This window comes from Capsella rubella, unplaced genomic scaffold (genome assembly GCF_000375325.1).
Source record: "Capsella rubella cultivar Monte Gargano unplaced genomic scaffold, Caprub1_0 scaffold_1, whole genome shotgun sequence".
Taxonomy (NCBI): domain Eukaryota; kingdom Viridiplantae; phylum Streptophyta; class Magnoliopsida; order Brassicales; family Brassicaceae; genus Capsella; species Capsella rubella.
Window position 1 is genome coordinate 18,130,316 of NW_006238923.1, and position 25,325 is coordinate 18,155,640.

The following is a 25,325-nucleotide window of genomic DNA, read 5'->3' on the forward strand; positions in this document are numbered from 1 at the left end:
GAGAACTGATACACACACAGAAATGAAAGATTATAAGCTCCTTAGAATAATTCTGCCATCAGCTTCTTCTTAAGTTTGACTTCATCTTCATCTAGTGGAATCGTCTTGGCAATGAGGGTGTCTAGGATGCTCATCTTCTGGAGTACTTTCTTTGCCTCATTGTCTTGCTGTTTATTCTCCCACAGGTCCGGATAGTCTCCAGAAGGTGATACCTTCTCTTTTCCTTTGAACCTTCTCCCTTTCATAGCCTTAACCCCAGGAGGCCTGCTCTCATGGACAGTTCCAACTGATCCCCCTTCGGATGGATGAGCAACCTCAGCCTTTCTCTTCTTGCTTGAAGTGTTGCTTGTGGGATTCATTAACCCTAAACTACACCACTTTTGTTCATTCTTCAGCTCAACCCAACAATGCTCTAGTGTAAATTTCTTGAGATGAAGAGTCTTATAAATGTGATGTGCATTCTTAAGAATGTCAACATCATTCATCCCTGAAGCCTTTTCAGCCTCTGCAGAAGCAAATGCTCCACAGAAGTGGCTTACTTCTTTACTTATTCTTCCCCACCTTTGCTTGCAGTGGTCAGGAAGCCGTGGTTCTCCCCCATTCAGCACATGTTCACTCGCAGCATAATACTCTGAAATCCGTTTCCAAAACGTCCCTGACCTTTGATCGTTTCCAACTATCACATCTTTTGATGTGCTTAACCACCCGCTTATCAACACAACATCATCAAGGCTGTTCCATTGCCTTCTCTCCCTAGTACATGTTGGTGTGCCTTGACCTTGAGGTGGAGGTTGAGTCTGAGGCTGGCTAAAAGAAGAGAAATGGTTGGCTGGAGATGCAGCTCCATGACTCTCTTGGTGGTTAATACCAGGGAATTGACTCCCTTGAGAAGAGGCAGTTTCAGGCTGTTGCTGGTTATGACCCGGGTTTTGGCTGCCTTGTGGAGAGCCAAAGTTTAGATTTGCAGAGAAGCTGTCATAAGGAAAGTTTCTAAGGCTAAAGTAACTGGGAGATTGACCATATGGATTATGATTTGAATCCATATGGTGATAGATGAGAGATGGAAGAAGAGGCAGAACAGAAGGGAAAGAAGTTGGTACAAGAGAGATGAAAGAAGAAGGGAAAGAAGAGAGTGATGAAAGAAGAAGGGAAAGAAGAGAGAGATGAAAGAAGAGAAAGGATCAAATCGCAAAAGGAATAAGAAATGAAAGCTGGAAATTCAAAACAGATCATAAAGAGAATTTTGGGTGGATATAGTAAATACAAAGCTAACACTTACCTATATCTATCAAATCAGAGTCAACTCTCAAAGAAACAGAATAGTAATCTTTGTAAGTAAAGATTGCTTTCTAGTTATCAAAAGAATAAATAAATGTTCTTACATTTACAACTTAATGTAAATACTGATCTTGTTGTAACAAGATCAGAGATTCATACTTACCATTTAAATATTTTTAAAGTACAAGACTAGCATTGAAAGACTTTTATGACACAATTCTGAGAGATTTACAACACTACCAGACACATTAATGAACATAGAGTACATAAGCTAGACAATTCATTTTCGGGTCATTAATACACTGTGAAAAGTATTTCACCAACATAGATACTACACAGTATTAAACAGGAACTACATGTTTCTACACACTAACTAACATCATCCCATTTACATACTATCACATTCAGAAGCAATAAAGAAACAACAAGTAGAAGAAGATCAATACACAAAGCAAGTTTACACTTCAATAAACAGTTTTACTTGATGCCAACAATTAACAATTCATTTGACAGCCATTAAAACAGGTTCAATACAGACAAACCAATACATGACTAGTTAACAAACCCTAATTAACAGAGACAACAACAATATTAGCCAAGCAATAAGCAGGAAGCAGATGAACATACATAAGCAATTAACAAACACCAAGTACAAGAAGATCACACACAAAGCGAGTATACACTTCAATAAACAGGTTTACTTTATGCCAACAATTCACAATTCATTTGACAGCCATTAAAACAGATTCAATACAATAACACAATACATGACTCGTTAACAACCCCTAATTAACAGAGACAACAACAATATTAGCCAAGCAATAAGCTGGAAGCAGATGAACATACATAAGCAATTAACAAACACCATCTACGAGAAGATCACACACAAAGCGAGTATACACTTCAATAAACAGGTTTACTTTATGCCAACAATTCACAATTCATTTGACAGCCATTAAAACAGATTCAATACAATAACACAATACATGACTCGTTAACAACCCCTAATTAACAGAGACAACAACAATATTAGCCAAGCAATAAGCTGGAAGCAGATGAACATACATAAGCAATTAACAAACACCATCTACGAGAAGATCACACACAAAGCGAGTATACACTTCAATAAACAGGTTTACTTTATGCCAACAATTCACAATTCATTTGACAGCCATTAAAACAAATTCAATACAATAACCTAATCGCATTCTGATTCACATCTATTGCATGCAAAGTTAAGAACATGGATTATGTCACATACCTCTAACTTTGTACTTAAGATCCTGATTATGATCGGAATCCGTCTTTGCAACCTTCAGACTCACCTTCAAACCTCAGGAAAAATCAATAAACAAGAGTTAATTTCACATAATAGTTATAACCCATCAACGAACTCGAGATAACAAGAGTTAATTCGATCCCTAGAACTTCAAAACATAATAAGATAGAAGAGACTTCAATGTACCTCGCTTGAATCGATTTTGGGAAGGTGAGAGATCTTCGAAGATACCCTCGATGATGAATCTTTAGTAGATCTACAACATGGTGATGAGGAGGAGACACACCGGAAGGAGATTGAAGGTCAGAAAGAACGGCGAACTCGGCAAGACCAGACGGAGAAGAAGAAGATGAGAACGGCGGCGGATTCGTCAAAATCGCCGTGTAGGGTTCGAGAGAGACCGAGACCGGAAGGAGATCGACACTCAGAAGACACGGCGAAATCGTCAAGACCAGACGGAGAAGAAGAATATGAGATTGACTCTCAATCGACAAAATCGCCCGCTAGGGTTCCACAGAGAACACGACTCGAATTTGGGGTTTTTCGTTTTTTCCGACAAATGAGAAAAGAAAAAACTTATTTCTTTACCTAAAAATGGAACCAATCATATTCGCCCACGTGGCCTAAGACTCGGATACAATCGAGTCTTCCCGAGCATACGGATGGGTCTTCCAATTTAACTGTTTCCCTTTTAATCCAATAAACAAATGCCCGAAGGCCCGAACGGATGGCCCGTTAATGTTGCTCTAATGTATTCAAACTGTTCATAATATCATATTCTACAGTCTTCTCCACGACCTATCCACAAACATTACAATATACATATCATATGCACATACCCACACATGTGGACTTGTGCTCCCCCAATAAAATACTGTGTACAATCGAATTTTCAATTATTATGTAACAATATATACTGTATATATATTTTCATTTATGTAAAAGAAAAAAAGTTATTGTTCTAGTTCTTTTTTTCTTTGTTTTTTTTCGAGAAAAAAATGTGTTATGTTTGGTTTATTTTTTTTTAATGAACGTTAAATTTAGTCAACCAAAAAACCAAAAAACCAAAAAACCATCCTTAACCAAAGTGTTAAATTTTTAATAAAGTTTGTGTTGGAGAAATTGAAATTAGAGAACTTAGTTTCTTAGTTCAAACTAGATCCGAAGACCATCTTCAAGCTTGTGAGGATAGTGACGTTTGATCGAAGAAGTTTTCTTACGAACCAACTATGAACACGAACAAGATTCAAAACAAGTTTGCAGCTCAAAATGACATAACTCCGTTAGCAGGCCGTAGAACACCAAAGCCCAATCCAAGCCCAATACGTGAAGCCTCAATTGAACACGCGCCAAAGTCTGTCGTTCAACATCTCTCTGCAAATAAACCAAAAAGCAGAGATGTTGCAGGTCGTACAGAAGTAAAGACAAAGAACAGATTTGAAGTGCTAAACTCAAGTGATGGAGATGCTGACACGTAAGAGACAAAGAGAACAATCTAGAGACTAGGTTAAACATCTTTGTATCTCTATATAAGAGCAATGTTCTCTGTAATGTGGTTTTAAGGATTGAGAAATAAAAAAGAAACAATCTTTCAATTTCAGTTTACACTTTCATGGTATCAGAGCCATGGACACTTTCATGGTATCAGAGCCATGGACACTTCCATGGATCTCTATTCGTCACCTTCTCTACACATCTCCAACTGTGTCACCATAAAACTCACAGAACAAAACTATATCATCTGGAAGTCTCAGTTTGAGTCATTCCTGCGTACTCAAGGTCTGCTCGGTTTCGTCAATGGCGCCACTCCTGCTCCTCAGGCAACGATTCCTATCCGCAACAAAAATGACGGGAACGTAGAAGACATCTCCAACCCAGATTTTGAAAGCTGGTCTAGATCCGATCAAGTTGTGAAGGCATGGCTTCTTGGATCCATGAGTGAAAATGTGCTGCGACTCGTCATTGGCTCCACAACTGCCCTGGAGGTATGGGAAACGTTAATCTCTCACTTCAATCGCACTTCCTCCTCTAGGTTATTTGAACTTCAGAGACGTCTTCAAAATGCTGAAAAGTTAGATAAGAACATGTCAGAATATCTTAGAGGAATCAAAGATATTTGTGATCAGTTAGCTTCTATAGGGGATCCGGTTAGTGAAAAGATGAAAATTTTTGCAGCTTTAAGAGGTTTAAGTCGTGATTATGAACCTATTATCACTGTGATTGAAGACTCTATGGATCGCAGTCCTGCTCCAACTTATGATAATGTGATCTCCCGTTTGACTGGTTATGAAGATCGATTGCAAAGTTACTCCACTACCTCTGAAGTTTCTCCTCATTTGGCCTTTAACACCGTCAAAGCCTCAAACTTTCAGACAAGGGGAAGAGGAAACATGGGTAGAGGAAGAGGAAACTACTCAACAAGGGGAAGAGGATTTCACCAACAGTTCTCCTCCAACAGCTCATCCAGCAAAAGTTCCAACTCCACCGAACGTCCAACATGTCAGATATGTGGTAAAAGAGGTCATCATGCTCTTCATTGTTGGTACATGTTTGATGACGGTTATCAGGCCTCTGAGAACACAGCTGCAGCTTTCTCTGCTCTGCACATAACAGATGTGACTGATGATGGTAGTTGGTATCCGGATTCTGCAGCTACAGCACACATCACAAGTAGTCCTCAACGACTTCAGCAAGCTCAACCATATTATGGCAATGATACTGTTATGGCCAGTGATGGAAACTTTCTTCCCATTACTCACATTGGCTCAGCTAAGCTTCCTTCAACATCAGGTAACCTTCCACTTTATGATGTTTTGGTTTGCCCTGAAATTGCTAAGTCACTGCTCTCAGTTTCTAAAATGACTAAAGACTATCCATGCTCTTTTACATTTGACTCTGATGATGTTGTTATTAAGGACAAGGCAACACGCCAAGTTCTGACAAAGGGAAAGGAAAGTGATGGTCTTTACAGATTGGAGAACCAACAGTACAGGGTGTTCTATTCAAATAGACAAGTCAAAACCAGTGATGAAGTGTGGCATCAAAGGCTAGGACATCCTCATGCTCAAGTTCTCCAACTGCTCTCTGCAAATAAGGCAATTCAAGTTAATAAAAGTACCAGCCAGGTGTGTGAATCATGTCAGCTTGGGAAGAGTTTAAGATTGCCATTTAATTCTTCAAACTTTGTAGCTTCTAGACCTCTAGAGAGAGTTCACTGTGATCTCTGGGGTCCTTCTCCTGTTTCTTCTATTCAAGGATTCAGATTTTATGCAGTCTTTATAGACAACTACTCCATATATTGTTGGTTCTATCCATTAAAAAGAAAATCTGATTTCTGTTCAATATTCATCAAGTTCCAGCTTCTTGTTGAAAATCTCTAGCAACACAAAATTGCAATTTTTCAGTCTGATGGTGGTGGTGAATTTATAAGTCAAAGATTTCTCAACCATCTTCAAGAGTCTGGTATTCAACATTACATTTCATGCCCTCATACTCCTCAGCAGAATGGTCTTGCAGAAAGAAAACATAGGCAGTTAACAGAAATGGCTCTCTCTCTGATGTTTCAAAGTCATACTCCTCAAAGCTTCTGGGTTAAAGCCTATTTCACTGCCAATTTTCTTTGTAATCTCCTTCCAACAAGTGCTTTAACTACAAAATCAAGCCCTTATGAAGCTCTTCATGGAGATCCTCCAAATTACTCAGCTCTAAGAGTTTTTGGTTGTGCTTGTTTTCCTACTCTCAGAGCATATGCTGCAAACAAGTTTGATCCACGATCTCTTAAGTGTATCTTCTTGGGATATACTGAAAAATACAAGGGCTACAGATGTTACTACCCTCCTACAGGCCGAGTTTATCTCAGTCGCCATGTTATATTTGATGAGAAATCCTTCCCGTTTGCAAGTACTTATCAGAACAGCGAGCAGTTTGCACCAACACCGTTGTATACTGCTTGGCTCAAAGGTGTTGTCAGTCATGTTCCACATACAGATCGTGATTCTAATTCGACAATCCAAGCTCAAAGTACAACATCTGCAGTTTCAGAACCAGAGATTTCAGTCCCTGCAGTTTCTGAACCAGAAAATTCAAATGCTGCAGTTTCAACATCTGCAGTTTCTGCAATTTCTCAAGCTTCTGCTCCAACTCCTGAAAATGTAACAAATGCTGAAGTAACAATGTCAGTTGGTGGTGACGAGTGTACTGGGTGTACGGCAAGCTCTGATCTTGTTCCTATAGGCAACATCGCTCTTTCATCATCACCTAGCATTGCTACTTCAGATCATCACGCAACAGGAGAAACTCAAGGTTCTACTCACCCGATGACAACAAGATCAAAAGATGGAATCTCTAAGCCTAATCCAAGGTATGCTCTTCTAGCTCACAAAGTTACTTACCATATGCCTACCACAGTTACTGAGGCATTGAAAGACCCAAAATGGACAGCAGCAATGAACGAAGAGATGGAAACATGTAAAGAGACAAACACTTATACTTTGGTTCCTTATTCTCCTGATATGCATGTCCTAGGGTCAAAATGGATCTTCAGAATCAAGTTAAATGCTGATGGATCTCTTGATAAGTATAGAGCTAGATTAGTTGCTCAGGGTTTCAAACAAGAAGAGGGTATTGATTATCTTGAAACATACAGCCCTGTTGTCAGAACTGCAACTGTCAGAAGTGTTTTGCATCTTGCCACCATTTTTAACTGGGAAATAAAACAAATGGATGTCAAGAATGCTTTTCTACATGGAGATCTCACTGAAACAGTCTACATGAAGCAACCAGCAGGATTCATCAATAAAGATTATCCAGATCATGTATGTTTACTGCACAAATCCTTGTATGGGCTCAAGCAAGCTCCAAGGGCATGGTTTGATAAATTTAGCAATTTTTTGCTTGAATTTGGTTTTATCTGCAGCATTCCAGACCCTTCTCTATTTGTGTGTGTAAAAGGCAAAGATGTAATCATGCTACTATTATATGTTGATGACATGGTCATAACTGGGAATTCTTCTTCTTTGCTAGCTTCATTGCTCAGTGAGCTCAACAAACGATTCAAAATGAAAGATCTGGGACAGCTACATTATTTTCTGGGAATACAAGCTCATTTTCATCAAGACGGTTTGTTTTTATCTCAACAAAAATATGCAGAAGATCTGCTAGTTACTGCAGCAATGTCAACATGTGCTTCAGTTTCTACACCTCTGCCACAGCAGCTTGATAATACTCCTAACCAGTCTGTTCCTTTTGAAAATCCAAAATATTTTCGAAGTTTGGCAGGAAAGCTTCAGTACCTGACTCTTACAAGACCAGACCTGCAATTTTCTGTCAATTATGTGTGCCAAAAGATGCATGCTCCTACAGTTTCTGATTTCCAGCTTCTAAAAAGGATCCTAAGGTACATTAAAGGCACCATCACCATGGGGATTTCCTTCACAAAATACACAAACTGCAAGATCAGAGCCTTTAGTGACAGTGATCATGCCGGATGTCAGGCTACTAGACGATCTACAGGAGGATTTTGTACCTTCTTAGGTGACAATATCATCTCATGGTCTTCAAGAAAACAGCCAACAGTTTCCATAAGCTCAACGGAGGCAGAATACAGAGTTATGTCAGATACAAGCTCTGAAATTACTTGGCTGGTCAATCTTCTTAAAAGCCTTGGTGTTCCACAATATGAGAAGCCAGAGCTTTTTTGTGATAATCTCTCTGCAGTCTATCTCACAGCCAATCCAAGCTTCCATGCTCGTACCAAACACTTTGCTACTCACTACCACTATGTTCGTGAACAAGTTGCCTTCGGTGATTTGATTGTTAATCACATCCCAGCTCATCTCCAACTGGCTGATATCTTTACAAAGTCCTTACCAGAGGCTGCTTTTCAAGATCTTCGGCTCAAACTCGGTGTTGATGTTCCACCTACTCCAAGTTTGCGGGGGGGGGGGGGGGGAACACGAACAAGATTCAAAACAAGTTTGCAACTCAAAACGACATAACTCCGTTAGCAGGCCGTAGAACACCAAAGCCCAATCCAAGCCCAATACGTGAAGCATCAATTGAACACGCGCCAAAGTCTGTCGTTCAACATCTCTCTGCAAATAAACCAAAAAGCAGAGATGTTGCAGGTCGTACAGAAGTAAAGACAAAGAACAGATTTGAAGTGCTAAACTCAAGTGATGGAAATGCTGACACGTAAGAGACAAAGAGAACAATCTAGAGACTAGGTTAAACATCTTTGTATCTCTATATAAGAGCAATGTTCTCTGTAATGTGGTTTTAAGTATTGAGAAATAAAAAAGAAACAATCTTTCAATTTCAGTTTACACTTTCACCAACATGTCCATGAACTTAATTAGTTGGTTTAATTTCGGCTTTCGTATAAACAAAAGTTTCCCTAGTAATAATAGCACGAATGATTTCTCTATAAATCATAGTTTAGGTTTAAGATGTTGATATTTCTGTTATATAAACTTACAATTGCAATTTCCGAAATTATGCTGCATGAGCTATGAGTTTCTTGTGATATATTGTTTTATTTTGTTTTATTTTTTCTTTTTTCAACTCTCTATCTTCATTTCACATTAGATGACAATGTTTTCTAATATATATAAAATTTATTGCTTGTTGAGATTGCTAGTTTCTTGAGATTGTTCACATGCAGTTCTCTTTTCTTTTTTTTGGGAATGAAAAATGTCTCATTCAGAGCTAAAACGAAAGTTGTCATATATAAAAAAACACGTCTTTTCCATCGTTGGAGTGGTTAAATGATTCAAGAACTACTGTTTTATTACTACTTTGGACCATAACAAAATAATACATATCATTCGAAATTTCGAATCAATAAAATAAAAGTCGAATTTAGTAAGGTATTATTATACTACTAGAGAGTGTATATATCCAAAAGAAAAAAAAGAGCTTTCAGAGTATCCGACACCCACGTGCAAGGGGAATGAATAAAGTCATAATAAATATTTTCTCTCTTTTTAAAGACTCACTCTCACATTCATTCGCATCATTGTCACCTTTCTTTTTTATTTCTTCAATTTTTTTTCACATTTGAATTGCATTATTGTAACTCTATTGAAATACTTCTCCCCCCCACAGGCCACAACATTATTATACTAGGTTATTTTATAACGTAACAAAAACATAATAGAGTTATTCGACAAAATGTGTAAAGGATGATAAATTGTTATTGTAAAACTTGCAAATTTATTCAACAATTATTAATCTATGAGAGCCTAATCTATTATTGATTTTTTTCTGTCAGAGTGTTGAATGCTAAAGATTGACTTGTGAGTAAATGACTGATGGGTCGAAACCAGAACTAAAGCTTTTTTTTTTTTTTCTGGAATATGATTGCACTAACTTTAATAAGGCATTTATTTCTTTAAAGGATAAAGAATAAGAGAGGAAATACTAGTAGATAATAATTAAATTATAGAAAAGTCCTTAATAAGAGAAGAAGAAGAAGTGAGAGACAGCGAATGAAAAGAAAAGGTGGTAAGCTCATGGGATGTTTTTAGGCTTTGGCTCAATAATTTCGATACTTTTGTTATGATTTTGTTCCATATTCCTTTTTTTCATTTTAATTCGATGTGAAAGCTTATCTATTTATCTACTCTTCGTTTATTTATTGTATAAAGCGATGAGATGGAAGAGAGTTTGAAAAAAAGATGATGATGTTTTCATACAATCTTAACAGTAAACACTTCTTTTGGCTATCAATGTTTGGAGCAGCGTTTAATGCGATATCATCCGACATAACTCATAAACACATAATAATAGATTAGAAAATCTAAAGATAATGTATATGATTTCAAAACTTTTATTTTCATATTAATTGGGTTGAAAAAGATTTGACTCTGCGATATAATTTAGAGTTAGATATCGAATGGATGTGTTTGTGTGTTTTAGTATGTTTTATAAACTTAATACGAATGTACAATAATTATTTTAATATTCAAAATTAGAGCAATAGTTGGCAAGAACCTTTTTTTTTTTTTTTGAAATAGATGAAATGTGAGATTAAAAAAAAAATACTTAAATACCTAAATAATAATAACAAAAATTGCTGAACATAACAGATTTGTAAATTACAATAAACTTACTCAAAATTATGTAAAAGTTTATCTGAAACTGATTCTTATTAAATAATTATGAATAGTAATCCAATAACAAATACTTAATAGAACAAAAGAAAACCAATGGTTTGACTAGAAATTGATTAGGAACAAAATATTTAGTTGATATTGATATGAAAATGTATCGACTCATAAAATATTAATATGAAAATGTATCGTCTCATAAAATTAAAATATTCATATGTGAGCTAAAAATATTAAAAATTTTACTTAGATTAATAATTGATTTAGGAATAAATCTCACAAATCTAATTTTTAAGACTAATTCACCTGTTCTATTTTTCAGTAATATTTTACCAGGTCAGTAAATTTAACAATTATATCATTTTTTGTCAACAAAATAGGTACAAAATGCGAATTAATCTACTGTAAAAAAAATGCGAATTAATTAATTGGTCAACAAAACAATTTTTTTTACCATGTATTTAGTCAATAAAATGCATTATGAGGATTATAATTTGTGCAATGACATCACAACAATACCAAAAATAATACAGGAGTAAATAGTATTATATCTAATCAAATGATAACATTCCCTTTTAGCACAACTACAAGAACAGAAAGTTTTATCCGAATAGTATTTATTTCTAATTATTGGAATCGACGTCATTAATGTTTTTTTAAAAAAAAATCTCATAATACAAATCTAAAATGAAAAGATTCATATTCTAATTTATTTTAATTTCCAATTACTGTATTTTTCCTCTTGTCCCCTATAGGCGTTAGTTACTAGTATTAATTGTCCACTCCTCGCGGAAGTGTAACACACACATTCCTCGCTCTATCTCTCTCTCTCTCTCAAATCACTTGCAAAGACCAAGATCTTCCACTTCCTCTTCTTCTTCTTCTTTCTTCTTCTTGACTTGTTCCAGTACTAGACTTGGTGTTTTTGATCACATTCAAGAAATGGAGAACCCTCCGGATCAAACAGAAGCTAAGCAAATCCAACCCAATGGAGGCAAAAGAACCAAGGGTGGAATCATCACTATGCCTTTCATCATAGGTACTAGTAGCAAATACATTTTCACAAAATCTTTAACTCTCTCTTTGCTTTTTTTGGGTCTGATTCTTCATAATTAAGATCGATCTCTAATTGTGTTTTGTGATGGTGGTGAAGCAAACGAGGCGTTCGAGAAAGTGGCGAGTTATGGACTATTACCAAACATGATTCTGTACTTGATCAGAGATTACAGGTTTGGAGTGGCCAAAGGAACAAATGTGCTCTACATGTGGTCTGCTGCATCAAACTTCACACCTCTCTTGGGTGCTTTCCTCTCTGATTCCTATCTAGGTCGCTTCCTCACCATCTCCATTGCTTCTCTCTCCAGTTTCTTGGTAAATCCTTCATCTCTTCTTCTTATACCAAACCGGTTTAAACTTCCTTTGATGGTAAATTTTGGTTTGAAATTTTCGGTTTAGCTTTCCACTACTTGTCATTAAGACTGATAAGAAGAATCTGTAACTGATGATTTTGGAGAACTGACAACTCTTTTTAAAAGTGTTTTTTTACTATATACTTTTTACGTTATATCATATTTTATTGTCTATATGAAAAATATATTTTTATATTATCTAATATAAGTTTAGAATTTTATATTTTTACAACATCTAGATAATGAATTTATTGAAGTATAGTGGTACGAGGTTTTTTATTTGTTAATTTTTATAACCAAACCAAAAAGGAAAATATTGAATATTTGAACATAAAGTTAATATTGGACCAGAATAATTTAATTTCCGACATATTCGTCGTTGATGTACCATTGCATAGGTTGTTTCTTTATTCATATCGCCATATTATATAGTATTCAATTAAAATATATATGAATCTAGAATACATTAAACAGTAATAATATTGTACAGTTTAATTTAGTAATTTCACGCGTTGCATGTGACTTGTGAGTTGTGTGAGACATTGCTGCATTATTTGTTTTCTTATTATGTTTTGTGTTATTACACTAAAAAAGTCATTTTCGAATTTATTTCCTAGCATGGCAGTTCCATGTGTTCTGAGTTTTCTGATATTTTTTCTTTCTAAAAAGATATTACTAATTCAAAATGTCCTTTGGCAAGTTGTGTGAGTGACCACAAATCAAAACTATAATTTCTGATGTGACAATATTCCTTTTTTAAGTATACTGGAGATATATTTAAAAAAAAAGTTCGATTGCTTTGTTTCATAAATAAAGAAATATTATTAGCGTCGTAAAAATACTACTTTTATTCTATGTTTCATTTTAACTTAGATGGAATGAGACCACAAAACATATTTCTCGATTTAAGTCTATTTAAACGGGATTAGACACAATTCATAAAGGCCACAGCATGAGACTTTGAATTATTTTGGTTATGGGGCCAAGCTTGATTGTTTGTAGGCTATATAGCATAGAGCTGTTGTTTTGGTAGGCTTAAGCAATTTTTGAACCGTGTACATACTTTTTACAACTTGTCCGATTCAAATCGACACTAATCTTAATTTGATTTTATTCATCCACTTGATAAAAACCATATGTTTACATTGCGTTACATGATTGATTTGACCTGCTGGTACAATTATTCATCGCAATCAACTTTCTTATTATAATTTTTGGTAGGGTTAATGACATATGACTTAACATTCGACCTACCAACGTGTGCTCATGGCCACGGTTTTTGTTGCATTGGATTTTTCTTCTTGGAAGTTCTTATCTCATTATATAACACGACATGATGTTTGTTTGCTTAACGTCACGACATATATGTAATGTTTTGTTAGCGTTCCATTAGCTCAAACTAATCCGGTTCAGTTAATTAATGATCATATTGTTGAATCATACCACAGGGAATGGTGCTTTTATGGTTAACTGCAATGTTACCACAAGTGAAGCCATCTCCTTGCGATCCCACAGCAGCTGGAAGCCATTGTGGATCAGCAACCGCGTCTCAGCTGGCTCTTTTGTACTCCGCATTTGCCCTTATCTCGATCGGGTCAGGTGGGATTAGACCATGTTCCTTAGCCTTTGGAGCTGACCAACTAGACAACAAAGAGAACCCAAAGAACGAAAGAGTTCTCGAGAGTTTCTTTGGTTGGTACTATGCTTCATCAGCTGTGGCTGTTCTCATCGCGTTCACGGGGATTGTATACATTCAGGAGCATCTCGGGTGGAAAATTGGGTTTGGAGTGCCTGCGCTCCTCATGTTGGTCGCTTCTTTGCTATTCGTTCTCGCGTCTCCTCTCTATGTTACACGCGGTGTGACCAAGAGTCTCTTCACTGGTTTAGCTCAAGTGGTTGTTGCAGCTTACAAGAAGAGGAAGCTAAGTTTACCAGATCATCATGACTCCGTTGATTGTTACTATCACATGAAAGATTCTGAAATCAAAGCTCCAAGTCAAAAGTTAAGGTATTAATACTACTGTATATACTTATATTTCTTCAAGTCTCGTTTTTTAATTACTTTACAACCAAGAAAGACCATGCTCTCTTAATTAGGTTTCAAGCAAAGCTTGTTATACTAGAAACATGATCAATGCACTTTTTACTTTCTCTTGATTGGGGTTTGAACAAATCTTGTTATACAAGCAACATAACACTCTCTCTTTTCTTGCATACTATATTTTGATTAGGTTTTTGAAAAAACCCTGTAATAATAGAAACATGATCTACTGTTTTTTCCCCTTCTAAATTACGTTTTTGAACAAAGCTTTGTTATAAAAGAAACATATTTGAGGTGATTTTGATTTTCTTTTGTATAGGTTTCTGAACAAAGCTTGTTTGATAAGTAACCGTGAGGAAGAGATTGGGTCAGATGGGTTTGCTTTGAATCCATGGAGGCTGTGCATAACAGACAAAGTAGAGGAGCTTAAGGCATTGATCAAAGTTATACCGATATGGTCCACAGGCATAATGATGTCCATAAACACTAGCCAAAGTACGTTTCAGGTGCTACAAGCGACTTCCATGGACAGGCGTCTAAGCAGGCATGGTTCAAGCTTTCAAGTTCCAGCTGGATCATTCGGTATGTTCACAATCATAGCTCTCGCCACGTGGGTGGTTCTTTATGACCGTGCAGTTCTCCCATTAGCTTCAAAGATCCGAGGCAGACCATTTCGACTCAGCGTTAAACTAAGAATGGGATTAGGGTTATTCATGTCGTTCTTAGCTATGGCGGTTTCTGCAATGGTTGAGAGTTTCAGAAGGAACAAAGCTATAAGCCAAGGGTATGGAAACAATCCCAATGCTGTAGTAGACATCTCAGCTATGTGGCTAGTGCCACAATATGTGCTACATGGACTAGCAGAGGCTCTTACCGCAATAGGACAGACTGAGTTTTTCTACACCGAGTTTCCTAAAAGCATGTCTAGCATTGCGGCTTCTCTCTTCGGTCTAGGAATGGCTGTGGCTAGTCTATTGGCAAGCGTGGTCCTGAATGCAGTCAATGAACTAACCTCAAGAAATGGTAAAGAGAGTTGGGTTTCAGACAACATTAACAAAGGTCATTACAACTATTACTATTGGGTACTCGCGATAATGAGCTTCGTCAATGTGATATACTACGTGATATGTAGCTGGTCGTATGGTCCTTTGGTAGACCAGGTGAGGAATGGTAGAGTTAATGGTGTGAGAGAGGAAGAGGAGTTGCTTGATATTGTTGGGAAAGGCTACGAGAAGGAAGATTTAAGTGCTGTTACTAAAGCCAATTAAAGTTTCATAGGTCATGCATGGCTTGTTGTACTTTGTCTATAAAGGAAGCAAGAAACTATAGGAAATTATATTTTATTGCATTGGTGTGTGGTGTTATTAAGTGTTAAATTAAGTTCTATGTAGATTTGTAATTAGATTGAATATTATGTGTTTGTGTTTTAATTAGGGAGTTTTTTTTTATTGATGAAAAGGTCAATGGTTTTTGGCAGTGTATACAAGCCAAGTGTTTGTTGTATTTTTTTTTTTTTTTGTGTGTGTTAAATTCATGGAGTCCTTTGTATATACACAATTAGTTGTTGGTTTGGCTTCTTATATTCAAAAGGAAAATGAATTTATTGTTGAAGCCTGTAGATCTTAATTGTAGAGAACAAAAAAACAAAAATTTAAGTGATCATCATGGAAATGTAGTAGTCTAACAAAAATGGGCTATTAAACGAATTTATAATGAAAATTATTAAAAACGTAAGACTAATTTTATTACATAGCCATGCATATTTTGATGTATAAAGTATAAACCAAACACTACGGTCTTATAGAAGTTGATTAAAAAAATTATAGCTTTCTTATTTTTATTTTTTGAAACTAATTGTAAATGATGACGATTATTTTCTTATCTGATCAAATTTAACGAACTTGATTATTATTTTTTAATCTCGTTTTTAAACTATTTTCATGTTCAAAAGTTAAACTAGTTTTGGTTCAATATGGGTCTATTACTATATTTCAGAGTCAACATCAATTTTCAAAAGATTTTGGACAAGATACCATAAGAATGCTTCACCACATATCTAGAATCAATAAAGACGTAACATATATTTAACATTGATGTATATGTAAGAGTACTAACACATTAACATTGATGTAACATTGATGTAATAGTCTAACATTGATGTAATGTCCAAACACATTATATATCTTACATACCACTTGCAGTTGTATGCATAGGACATGGTTCATATATTGGGTATTGGGTAAATATTGGATTTGGTTGGAGCCGCCATTAAAGCTTGCTAACTTGATCGACACCATTGTGTTTGACATCTAGGTTCATTGGTGTCGCCAATAGCCTCATCCATAATCTACCTGTGGCTATGAGTTCTTCATCGTAATCTCTTCGAATCTCAATTGTTGCTGAGTTTAGATCTTCCCTCTTACCTACTAATCTTGCTTCCATCTTTACTTCTTCCTAGATTTGTCATCACGTTAAATATGTGTTTATATGACATGTGATTTTGACTAGCAACTAAAAGACAAAGACAAAACGATACTCATGTTTCTATCAAATTAGATATCAGTCCATTATAGTTTAATAGACACAAACCAAAAATTAAATCAAATTTGTTTTTTTCAATTTGCATAAGAAAAAATTCATTGAAACCGAAATTAATCTCTCTTTTTTTTTAATCTTTTGAATAAAAACAAAAAATCCAAAACGCCAAGCCCGTCATTAAATATAGTTTTGTACATGTGTTTTCATATAGTATATCATTAAAATGTTAATTAGTATAATATGTAAAGTAATGAATCAAAATATTAGTAACGATCAGAAAAGTCGAACTTGAATCTTGGCGGTGGTCGAGTAAAATGAATAGTTGAGATCAACTGAGGCATGAGATCCTCCAACTGAGTACACCGCGGTTGCTCCCATCAACTCCATTAGCGCACCTATTGCTGCTGTGTGAAAATTCCCATCTTCATTCTGAATATGATACAATACAACGTAACTCCATTTATTAGAACACCAAAAGTATATTTTTATCAAAGATTAATGCATGCATGTAATCATTCACCCCAAAAAAAGAAGTGAAAAAAATTACCAAAGCGTGATGTGTAACGGTCAATTTACACTGAACGAACCCTGTTGCAACATGGATGACTTGAAGACCTTCGAGGATGAAACTGGGAAAGTAGGAATGGCTTTTATCCTTGGCTAGCTCTTCTAAGTACGTTCTCGTTTTGATGATGCATGAATCTTCCATATCTTTTAGTTTTTGGGAATGAAGAGAAGCTTTTTGCTATTTAAATCAAACTAGGTGATCATTTTGTGCTGTCATCATATATAGTCCTGTGACTATTTATTGGCAACCCTACATAGAAAATATGTGGACATGATACAAAGACACAAACTTTGGGATACCGAATCCAACTGTACGCCAAACTTCAAAAGCTTTTGTCTTTCAATTTATTTCGATAGTTTTAGTATATATATATAGAGGATTACATCTAGGATTTTGGTTGGCAAATTCTTTCAAATCCATTTTTATTTGTATTTTTTTCTCGGAAGATGCCCTTTTGGCAACACAAAAACTTCAAGGTTTACCATGCAATAAAGCGACGAATTGAATAGAGAAAAACAAAGTCAAGATATGGATTCTCAAAACACTTGAACTCTCTCGGAAATATCCTTTTATGATTGTTTAACATGACGATTTGACTAATTAGTATGTGCAAGTAGAACCATTGTAAATATATTGGGAGCCAAATTTTTCTCTCTTTAAATAAGATATTAAAATATATATACCATTGTACAGTTGTATATATATTTGAAGAAGAAGCAAGATTGACTTTGACTTTGGGTAACATTGAAACGGTGTCTCAGTCATAGTCGTTGAAACAGTTTTGAGGAACTGATCATTTATATTATATTATGGAAGTGAATAAGTGATCATTTGACCGTTGAATTTTAATTATTGCAATAGAGTTGACTATGATAGATTGGTGTAGAGGTTACGTTATATACAAATTTCTGACTTTAACTTTTATCCATTTATAATGTCTTCGACGATCAAAACAGGCAGTTTACTTTAGCAAATTTGAAACAAACTAGAAAGTTTTATTTAGACCGATGTAACATAGTTACTCTCACATTCATTGTGGTAACACAAAACAAATAAACTTTTTATTGCTATTCAGAAAACACAGAGGTGGAACAGGTGTTTAGATGATAGCTACAACACAACAAATAGAAAAGAAAAAAAAGAAAACGTAATCAATCTCACACTTGCATTGCAAACTTTTTTTAACATAGCACACTTGCATTTTACAATGCTCCGCAAATAATGTGTAACAAATATTTGGAGGGTCAACTAAAATCAAAATGTCTACTTAGACATATATTGATTGGTAGGAGCAAAGGTTGGTGCTTCACTCCCATATTGTCCTTGAGCAAGTATCCCATTCCAACCTGTAATTATATAAAAATCACTTATAGTTAATTAACAATTTTTAATTGGACTATACGTACATATTTGATTTGATCAATATGAGGATTTGAGTTAGGTACCTAGGGAAGGATCAAGATTCCTAATCTTGAGCTCTCTGTATTCTTGACAAAGAGCGCAACAAGGGCATAGCAAATGGCTTGCACAATCTGAATATGGAGCTTCCACAAGATTAAACTTTCTTCTCATTTTTTCCCTATACTTTGATCCCATCACCCATTGTGAGCATAAAGCAGGCATCATCAACAAGTACATGAAAGTTCCAAGAGGACAAGCTGCATACACAATTCAACTATCAGTTATGTATTATTAGTGAAGAATCTGATTTAGGTTTCAAGTTGTGTAAACCAAAACATACTCATGTCTCCTTCATCCACCACTTCTGTTATTTGTCCGAATGTCACACAAGGTGCGATTGTTGTCATAAGGGCTGCACAAAGTTTCAAAGATTAGGGAGTTCATTAATTTGGTATCTTTTGCAAGAAATATATATACCTAGCTAAAACTTGTATTAAGAGTTTATATGAATTACAATACCGTTGGCTTGGTCTTCATGACAATCAAACAAACCAGTGCTCCATGGCCTCCCAATAGATAGGTTAACATTAGCTTGTTGATAATTTGGCGGCGCGAATTGACTCGCCGGAACTCCAGTTTGCTGGTTAGGTGTGCCTCTTTGCTGAACCGGTGTACCGTTGTTTGGATTCTCCTCGTGCTCTGTGACACGACCCATTGGTTTGATATGTAAAGTGTAGCAAGCTAAGTTATGACTTGAAGGGTTGATTTATATAGAAGGATGTTGATGAGGAGAAGCTGTCTACAAAAAAATTAATCAAATAATAATATTCGATAGAAAAATTGAGTTTTTCTTATTGATATAAAACGACGAAATTAACTTCTATATATATTCCCAAAAGAAAGAAGAAATTTTGAATGATGTAGTTCACATTTAAGCTTTGACTTTTAAACGGTCGACGTATTTAAAGTCAACGTCTTTCAAGCTTATCGTTTTGATATTTATTTTCTAAAACAAGTTGCGATCGAGCAAAACCCAAATTAATTAGATTCATTAGTCTTACACTCAATTACATACAGAAGAATTTTTTTTTTTTGTACAAGTAGAGTTTTAGATTGATACAACATTGTTTTTTTTTTTTCTAACTTTATAGAAGAAATAATTATTTTTGTCTACACCCAGAATTTATTCGGAAACTTATAATTTCAATTTTGTTAAGTTCTCTAGATATGGAAAAAAGAACATGAAAGAAAATTTAATAAATTACTGATAAAAAGGGATTTGACTAGTATGTGTACATTCCAGCAAGTGACGTTAATCAACAAGTATGAGTACATTCCAAATAGTATATAGAAAACTGTCACTAGCTATTTTATGCATCTTCACGAAATAAATAGACTAAAAACAACTTTTACTTTTATAATATTACAATGATGCCATCATTATCTCTTTTTTCTTTTAGTAGGTTAAATTTGATACTCAGAATTTTATAAATGTAATTAAGATATAAGATATTGTCTACACATATATTATTGTTGGGGTGATTTCCTACATATATAATACATCACCTACAAGACCGTTATAAGATATCATACATTAACTACATGACAAAATGAGATATAATATTAATGGAGGAGGCCATGATCAAGATCATCAAAAGCTAAGATTACTGAAGCTAACTTATAGAAAGCTTGAGATTCTTCAGAGAATTCTGGGATTAAAAATGGTCTTATCATTAGCATTCTTGTACATGACTCGTTTTGGTGGTAGCTTTCTGAAGATGAAGAGGACTAGAGAAACCGGTAATATCTCTACCAACTGTAAGTAAGCAACAAGATTAGGTTTCAAGCAGAAACAATGGTACTTATATATATCAGACAAAGATTTATGATAAGATTCTATATATAATTAGTTTAATAGAGAGCTTACCACGTAATATATGAGATTAAGAATTGGATGATCAATCTCATCAATATTTGCTCCCTCGTAGAAAGCAGCAACACACATCTAAACCATATTAAATGACAAAGCCTTTGGTTAATTAAGTTGTTCATTTTAATTAAAATCTAACCAAGAAGGTCAGGAGTAATAGATATCAAAATAAACATGTGTAGGTGTGTGTGTGTGTCTTTACCATGATACATCGGATGAGGAAACACGTAAAGCATATGATTGTCACAGAACCAAACTACCATACATATATAAGACAGAAAGAGTGGAAAGAGTCAAAGAAGCGCCATAAATATATATAGTAAAACTTGATTGGGTTACACTGTGATTATGTACAATTTTGATGTTGCACCTCTTTCAGCTTGCCGGAAGATAGATATACAAGGACAAACAAAATCAAGCTCCAATGCAGGATCATATTAAATGGCTGGTGCGCAAATGTACTCGGCTTTAATTAGCACCAAAGCAAGATGACTAGGTTCTCAATAGGGACTCGTGGCTACAAAATCTCAAAATGTAGTACATATTCAAGAGGCGACAGATTAGTTAATGTACCTTCCACCATAAAGTAAATATCCAAGGGAAACGAACAATGAAACACCTACAATTATATTTACAAGAGAGTTGATACAAGTAAAGTACCAATATTACAGTGTAACAACCATTCTTGGATGAATTGAGATTACCTGCTAAAAACATCTTAGATATGATTACCATAATTACTCCAACAGGCTTCCACCACACAACCAACCAAAGAGATATCTGAAAGTTATACAGTACCCATGCATGCACTTTAGTATTTTTGATCACAAACACTTCTTCTAGATTGATCACAATTCACAAACAAAATTATATATACCTGAACTACATATACAATTGCATTTATTATGAAGAAGCTTGATTTTAGTCCATGAGTGGGTAACGAAAGAATCTATCCAGTAGTCAAAGAGTGTGGACTAAAATATCAGAACCAAAGAAGGAAAAAGGAATAATAAGATTCAGAATTCTTACCTGACGGTAAAGTGTTGCCCAGAAGAGAATCAGAGTACCATAGCTAGGTTGTCAAGAAACCAATACTTGGAATATCAAGCAAGATATGTTGCATAATCTACAACATAATCATCAAATTTTTGCTAATTTAGAAAGGCTGACATAAACATTTGTAATAAAATTTAAATCGGTTTCTGAATTTTGTATTTTTTGAAGTTTATACCAATTTTAAATGAAAAAAAAGTTTAAAACATTTAAGAAACTCATCCCGACTTTTTCAGTTATAATATTTTTAAGAAAATATATAAAAGAGTTGCTATATGAGATCAAAATTATAAAAATAATATTATAACTAAACCAGAACTTTGAAAAATTACCAATCAAACTTCGTATAAAAAACCCGCAATAATAAAAATACAAATATAAAAAAATAAAAAATTCCCAAATCCAAAATCTAAAAAGTATTTACAAAACTACAAGAAGCATCCATGGCTTATAAAGTTTTTTAAATCAAACTATGAAATATTTATAGGAAAATTATTTTGTAAAATCTTGACTGGATATTAAAAAAAAACTTCAATATTCAAAAGCTAAAATCAAAAATATATTTAAAAACTACAAGCTAGCATTCTTTTTTTTTTTTCTTTTTTTTTTTGTAAACCTACAAGCAAGCATTCTAAACAGTCTTAATTAAACTAGAATGATGATGAAGACCCTTCTTCACCTGTGAATGCATGTTCCACACACTCCGCCTGAAGACAAACACCACAGCCCTAACTGCGAGATATATATAGAACACGATCGATCGATGAGCTAGCAAAATCAATAAAATCAATCAAAAACACACAGAAATTAAAAACTACAATTCGCAGCCAGCAATTAGCACCAAACCTCCATGCAACCCGATATGGAGAAAGATAAAGACCTTATGCATCGTCCATCCATCATGTGGAGATCGCGAGCGTATTCTCACAAGGTGAATCTAACAAACCAAAACATTGACTAGTTCACATATATATAATACATGTTTCAAAGATAGTTCAAGAATCAGGAACGAGAAATATATAAAAGCACGTAGTAGTAGTAGTACCACAGAGTAGATGGAAACGAGTCCGTAGAGAATTAGCGAGGACATAGAAGATCCTATCCTGCCAAATCGGCTAATCATTTACATCCGACCACCAATTCGACGAATACGACATCATCTCCGAAGCGTCTTGCATCATCTCTATGGAGCAAAAACGATTTTAATTTAGCTCTCGATGATCTTCTTTGAAATATTTTTTTTGTTAACAAAAACAGATATTAAAAGGATTACAGTAGTAAATTACTAATTTTCTAAATGGAAAAAAATCACAACAATTTTTTTTTTAAATATATTATTTAGAGTTTGGTTTCAAAGTTCGGAACTCACATGATCGTGACACAATGTTAAGTCTCTCCATCAGATTTGACAAATGTAAAAATAACATATATATAAAATTAAACTTATAAAATAAACAGCAAATGGTAAAACGAAAAGGATTACATATTACTTTAAATATATATATATATATATATATATATATATATATATATATATATATATATATATATATATATATATCCATAACAAGGAAATTATATAGTAAAAGGATTATAATTTTTTAAAAAATTATACAAAAATATAGTGAATTACTAACCCTAAGAAGAAAATAATCACAACCATAATTTTTTTCATGAAAATATATTAAAAATAAAATTAAATTAGAGAAAAAGAAGGAACATAATTAGAGTTCATAATCTTATTATATAAACTAAATCTTTTGAAGTTAGTAATTAACATGATTGCGACATGTGTCAATGAACAGGTGAGATTTCGATATGTGTAGGAAAAAAAAATTCTCCTAATTAAATTTTGTCATATGCTAACATAAAAAAAAATGAGAATTACAAATACATTTGCATGTGGTATATATATAATCATGATCACTCGAGTTATTAACTTTGAAAATTAAGCTTTATTATATTATTGATAGTCTAATCCAGTAAAGTTATTGACAAAAAAAAAGGGGGAATTTCAAAAATACCCCTTTTCATATACCTTTTTTTACAAATACCCATTTTCAAACTTTATCAAAAAACCCCCTAAAACGTTAAAATTTATCCAAATATGTGTGTAAACTTATAAATATATACACAAATTACTTTTATATGTGTATAAAACTTTATATACCTTTCATAAATAGCGTAAAAATAAATTATAAAAACCTTATAAAACCGTATAAACCCTTTTAAAAACCTTTTAAAAACCTTATAAAACTTATAAAAACGATTTAAAACGATTTAAAACATTTTAAAATATTTGTATCAAATCTCCCAGTAGTAGTTATTATATAGAAATACACCTTATAAACTATATAAAACTTTATAATTTTTTATATTTAAAAAGGGGTATTTTTGAAAATGGATAGAAAAATAGGTATTTTTAAAAAAGGGTACACCAAAAAGGGTATTTCTCAAAAATTCTAAAAAAAAAAAAAACTTTATTATTTTACCAGAACTGTATTCAACTAAAAGTTTTCCACCATTCATGCTAAAACGTCATTTTAGTGTCCGATCTTGATCTCTTATGTACGAAATGATTGATTTGCTCACAACCAAAGTCCAAAACCCACAAAACAGTATTTACAGGTTTCAAATACATGAAATATATTGTAATTATTGGACTAGAAGCAACAACCCTTGTCATGGTTACAAACAATTGCAATCAAAGATCACACAAACGTTTACTGGCCAAGTACATTTGCTACTGATTTCTTGACAATTTTGGAAAGCTCCTCTCTATTAAAAAAAAAAAAAAACAATCAGAGAAAAAGATTAAAGAACTTGCATTCGATTTCATAACCACATTTAAAGAAAACAAAATCTACCTGTCTGGTTTGAACAAGAGATATCGATATGTGAACCACTGCAAAACAAAAACAAAAAATAATGAATTGCTAGAATGATCATAATCCATTTACACTTCTTGATGATATCAACTTACCGTAGAGTACAAGATACCAACTAGTTCGAATCCGGACGAGATAACAGGCAATTTGTCGATTGCCTAATGGAAAACAAAAAGAACCAAGTCTTTGTGATTAAAGAATCTCACTACTTTAACAACATGAATAACAAAGTTTAAGTCTTTTCAGAACTATACCGTGATGAGGTTCACTGATGCCCAGAGAGCTACAATACCAGCAAAACCCAAACCAAAAAGACCTAACCTATCTTCAGAGTTATTCCACTGTAACAAATTCACATTTTTCCCAAATCAAAACTAAAGGCAAATATGTAAAACTGAGAACAGAGTGACTTAGGGGTTTTAGGGACTTACAACATTCTGAATCGAACTACCGACGTCTAGATCAGTAGATGATTCTGAGCTTTCTTTACTAGCTTTCACCATAAGGGAGATGCTGCTATTAGGGTTTCGTTTCTCTACAAGGAAGCTCGACGTTAAGAAGCTCGAGCTTAGAGAAAAGGGTAGTTTCTGAATCGATGTGAGATTGGATTTTCTCTGTGTGAGTAACAATGGCGAAGGCAACGTTGCAGAGATCGAAGCCATTTTTGTTTTACCTGACAAAAGAAAAAACAGAGCAATAAAAATCGAAACTTTAGAGATTTTGACGAAGAAAGTTTTTGGTTAATGGATTAGAGATAGCCTTATCTTTTTATAATCCACGTGGCATGTCCTAAGTGGCATAGCAAATCTCAGAGATGAAAACCCAATTCGCC

The 25,325-nt window shown here is 34.2% G+C and overlaps 6 protein-coding genes and 1 pseudogene across 7 annotated transcripts in view; 1 reads left to right on the forward strand and 6 right to left on the reverse strand.

Moving 5' to 3' along the window:
• Positions 1–3,088, reverse strand: part of LOC111832641 — a 4,479-nt gene extending 1,391 nt beyond the window's left edge. The window contains exons 1-2 of one of the 2 annotated variants that reach the window (XM_023790163.1): positions 2,744–3,088; positions 2,540–2,603 (exon numbers count right to left, since the gene is read on the reverse strand). The gene's annotated coding sequence lies outside the window, so the exon portion shown is untranslated. Of the gene's footprint in view, positions 1–2,539; positions 2,612–2,743 lie in introns of both variants that reach the window. The other variant, XM_023790162.1, reaches the window with a different exon arrangement.
• Positions 42–1,043, reverse strand: LOC111832449 (glutathione S-transferase T3-like). The gene has a single exon (XM_023788779.1). The coding sequence runs from the start codon at positions 1,041–1,043 to the stop codon at positions 42–44; it is 1,002 nt and encodes a 333-aa protein (XP_023644547.1).
• An 8,364-nt stretch (positions 3,089–11,452) lies between the features above and the next one.
• Positions 11,453–15,591, forward strand: LOC17900658 (protein NRT1/ PTR FAMILY 1.2). Its single transcript, XM_006306892.2, has 4 exons — positions 11,453–11,704; positions 11,819–12,036; positions 13,523–14,082; positions 14,435–15,591. Exons 1-4 carry the CDS (start codon positions 11,608–11,610, stop codon positions 15,381–15,383), a joined length of 1,824 nt encoding a protein of 607 aa, XP_006306954.2. The 5' UTR covers positions 11,453–11,607; the 3' UTR covers positions 15,384–15,591.
• Positions 15,592–16,172: 581 nt separating this feature from the next.
• On the reverse strand, positions 16,173–17,413 carry LOC17900835. The gene is made up of 3 exons (XM_006304212.2): positions 17,201–17,413; positions 16,942–17,082; positions 16,173–16,569 (listed from the first exon to the last, which is right to left on the reverse strand). The coding sequence occupies exons 1-3, from the start codon at positions 17,360–17,362 to the stop codon at positions 16,384–16,386; spliced, it is 489 nt and encodes a 162-aa protein (XP_006304274.1). The 5' UTR covers positions 17,363–17,413; the 3' UTR covers positions 16,173–16,383.
• Positions 17,414–18,195: 782 nt separating this feature from the next.
• On the reverse strand, positions 18,196–19,364 carry LOC17897675 (protein PLANT CADMIUM RESISTANCE 8). The gene is made up of 4 exons (XM_006305607.2): positions 19,142–19,364; positions 18,963–19,034; positions 18,667–18,879; positions 18,196–18,567 (listed from the first exon to the last, which is right to left on the reverse strand). The coding sequence occupies exons 1-4, from the start codon at positions 19,335–19,337 to the stop codon at positions 18,485–18,487; spliced, it is 564 nt and encodes a 187-aa protein (XP_006305669.1). The 5' UTR covers positions 19,338–19,364; the 3' UTR covers positions 18,196–18,484.
• Positions 19,365–20,781: 1,417 nt separating this feature from the next.
• LOC111832450 lies at positions 20,782–22,786 on the reverse strand (annotated as a pseudogene).
• Positions 22,787–24,169: 1,383 nt separating this feature from the next.
• Positions 24,170–25,206, reverse strand: LOC17897407 (protein CURVATURE THYLAKOID 1C, chloroplastic). Its single transcript, XM_006306144.2, has 5 exons — positions 24,925–25,206; positions 24,748–24,834; positions 24,589–24,651; positions 24,473–24,510; positions 24,170–24,383 (listed from the first exon to the last, which is right to left on the reverse strand). Exons 1-5 carry the CDS (start codon positions 25,153–25,155, stop codon positions 24,329–24,331), a joined length of 474 nt encoding a protein of 157 aa, XP_006306206.1. The 5' UTR covers positions 25,156–25,206; the 3' UTR covers positions 24,170–24,328.
• Positions 25,207–25,325: the final 119 nt, after the last annotated feature.

Excerpts from the sequence above, each read along its gene's own strand:
- LOC17897407 (XM_006306144.2), bottom strand. The coding sequence starts at position 25,155 with ATGGCTTCGATCTCTGCAACGTTGCCTTCGCCATTGTTACTCACACAG. Across the intron at positions 24,652-24,747 it reads CATCAGTGAACCTCATCACG|GCAATCGACAAATTGCCTGT; the intron begins GTATAGTTCTGA and ends GTTTTCCATTAG. Across the intron at positions 24,384-24,472 it reads CTCTTGTTCAAACCAGACAG|AGAGGAGCTTTCCAAAATTG; the intron begins GTAGATTTTGTT and ends TTTTTTTAATAG.
- LOC17900658 (XM_006306892.2), top strand. The coding sequence starts at position 11,608 with ATGGAGAACCCTCCGGATCAAACAGAAGCTAAGCAAATCCAACCCAAT. Across the intron at positions 12,037-13,522 it reads CTTCTCTCTCCAGTTTCTTG|GGAATGGTGCTTTTATGGTT; the intron begins GTAAATCCTTCA and ends ATCATACCACAG. Across the intron at positions 14,083-14,434 it reads GCTCCAAGTCAAAAGTTAAG|GTTTCTGAACAAAGCTTGTT; the intron begins GTATTAATACTA and ends TCTTTTGTATAG.
- LOC17897675 (XM_006305607.2), bottom strand. The coding sequence starts at position 19,337 with ATGGGTCGTGTCACAGAGCACGAGGAGAATCCAAACAACGGTACACCG. Across the intron at positions 19,035-19,141 it reads TCATGAAGACCAAGCCAACG|CCCTTATGACAACAATCGCA; the intron begins GTATTGTAATTC and ends AACTTTGTGCAG. Across the intron at positions 18,568-18,666 it reads GAATCTTGATCCTTCCCTAG|GTTGGAATGGGATACTTGCT; the intron begins GTACCTAACTCA and ends ATATAATTACAG.
- LOC111832449 (XM_023788779.1), bottom strand. The coding sequence starts at position 1,043 with ATGGATTCAAATCATAATCCATATGGTCAATCTCCCAGTTACTTTAGC.
- LOC17900835 (XM_006304212.2), bottom strand. The coding sequence starts at position 17,362 with ATGGAAGATTCATGCATCATCAAAACGAGAACGTACTTAGAAGAGCTA. Across the intron at positions 17,083-17,200 it reads CCGTTACACATCACGCTTTG|AATGAAGATGGGAATTTTCA; the intron begins GTAATTTTTTTC and ends TATCATATTCAG. Across the intron at positions 16,570-16,941 it reads CGACCACCGCCAAGATTCAA|GAAGAAGTAAAGATGGAAGC; the intron begins GTTCGACTTTTC and ends TGACAAATCTAG.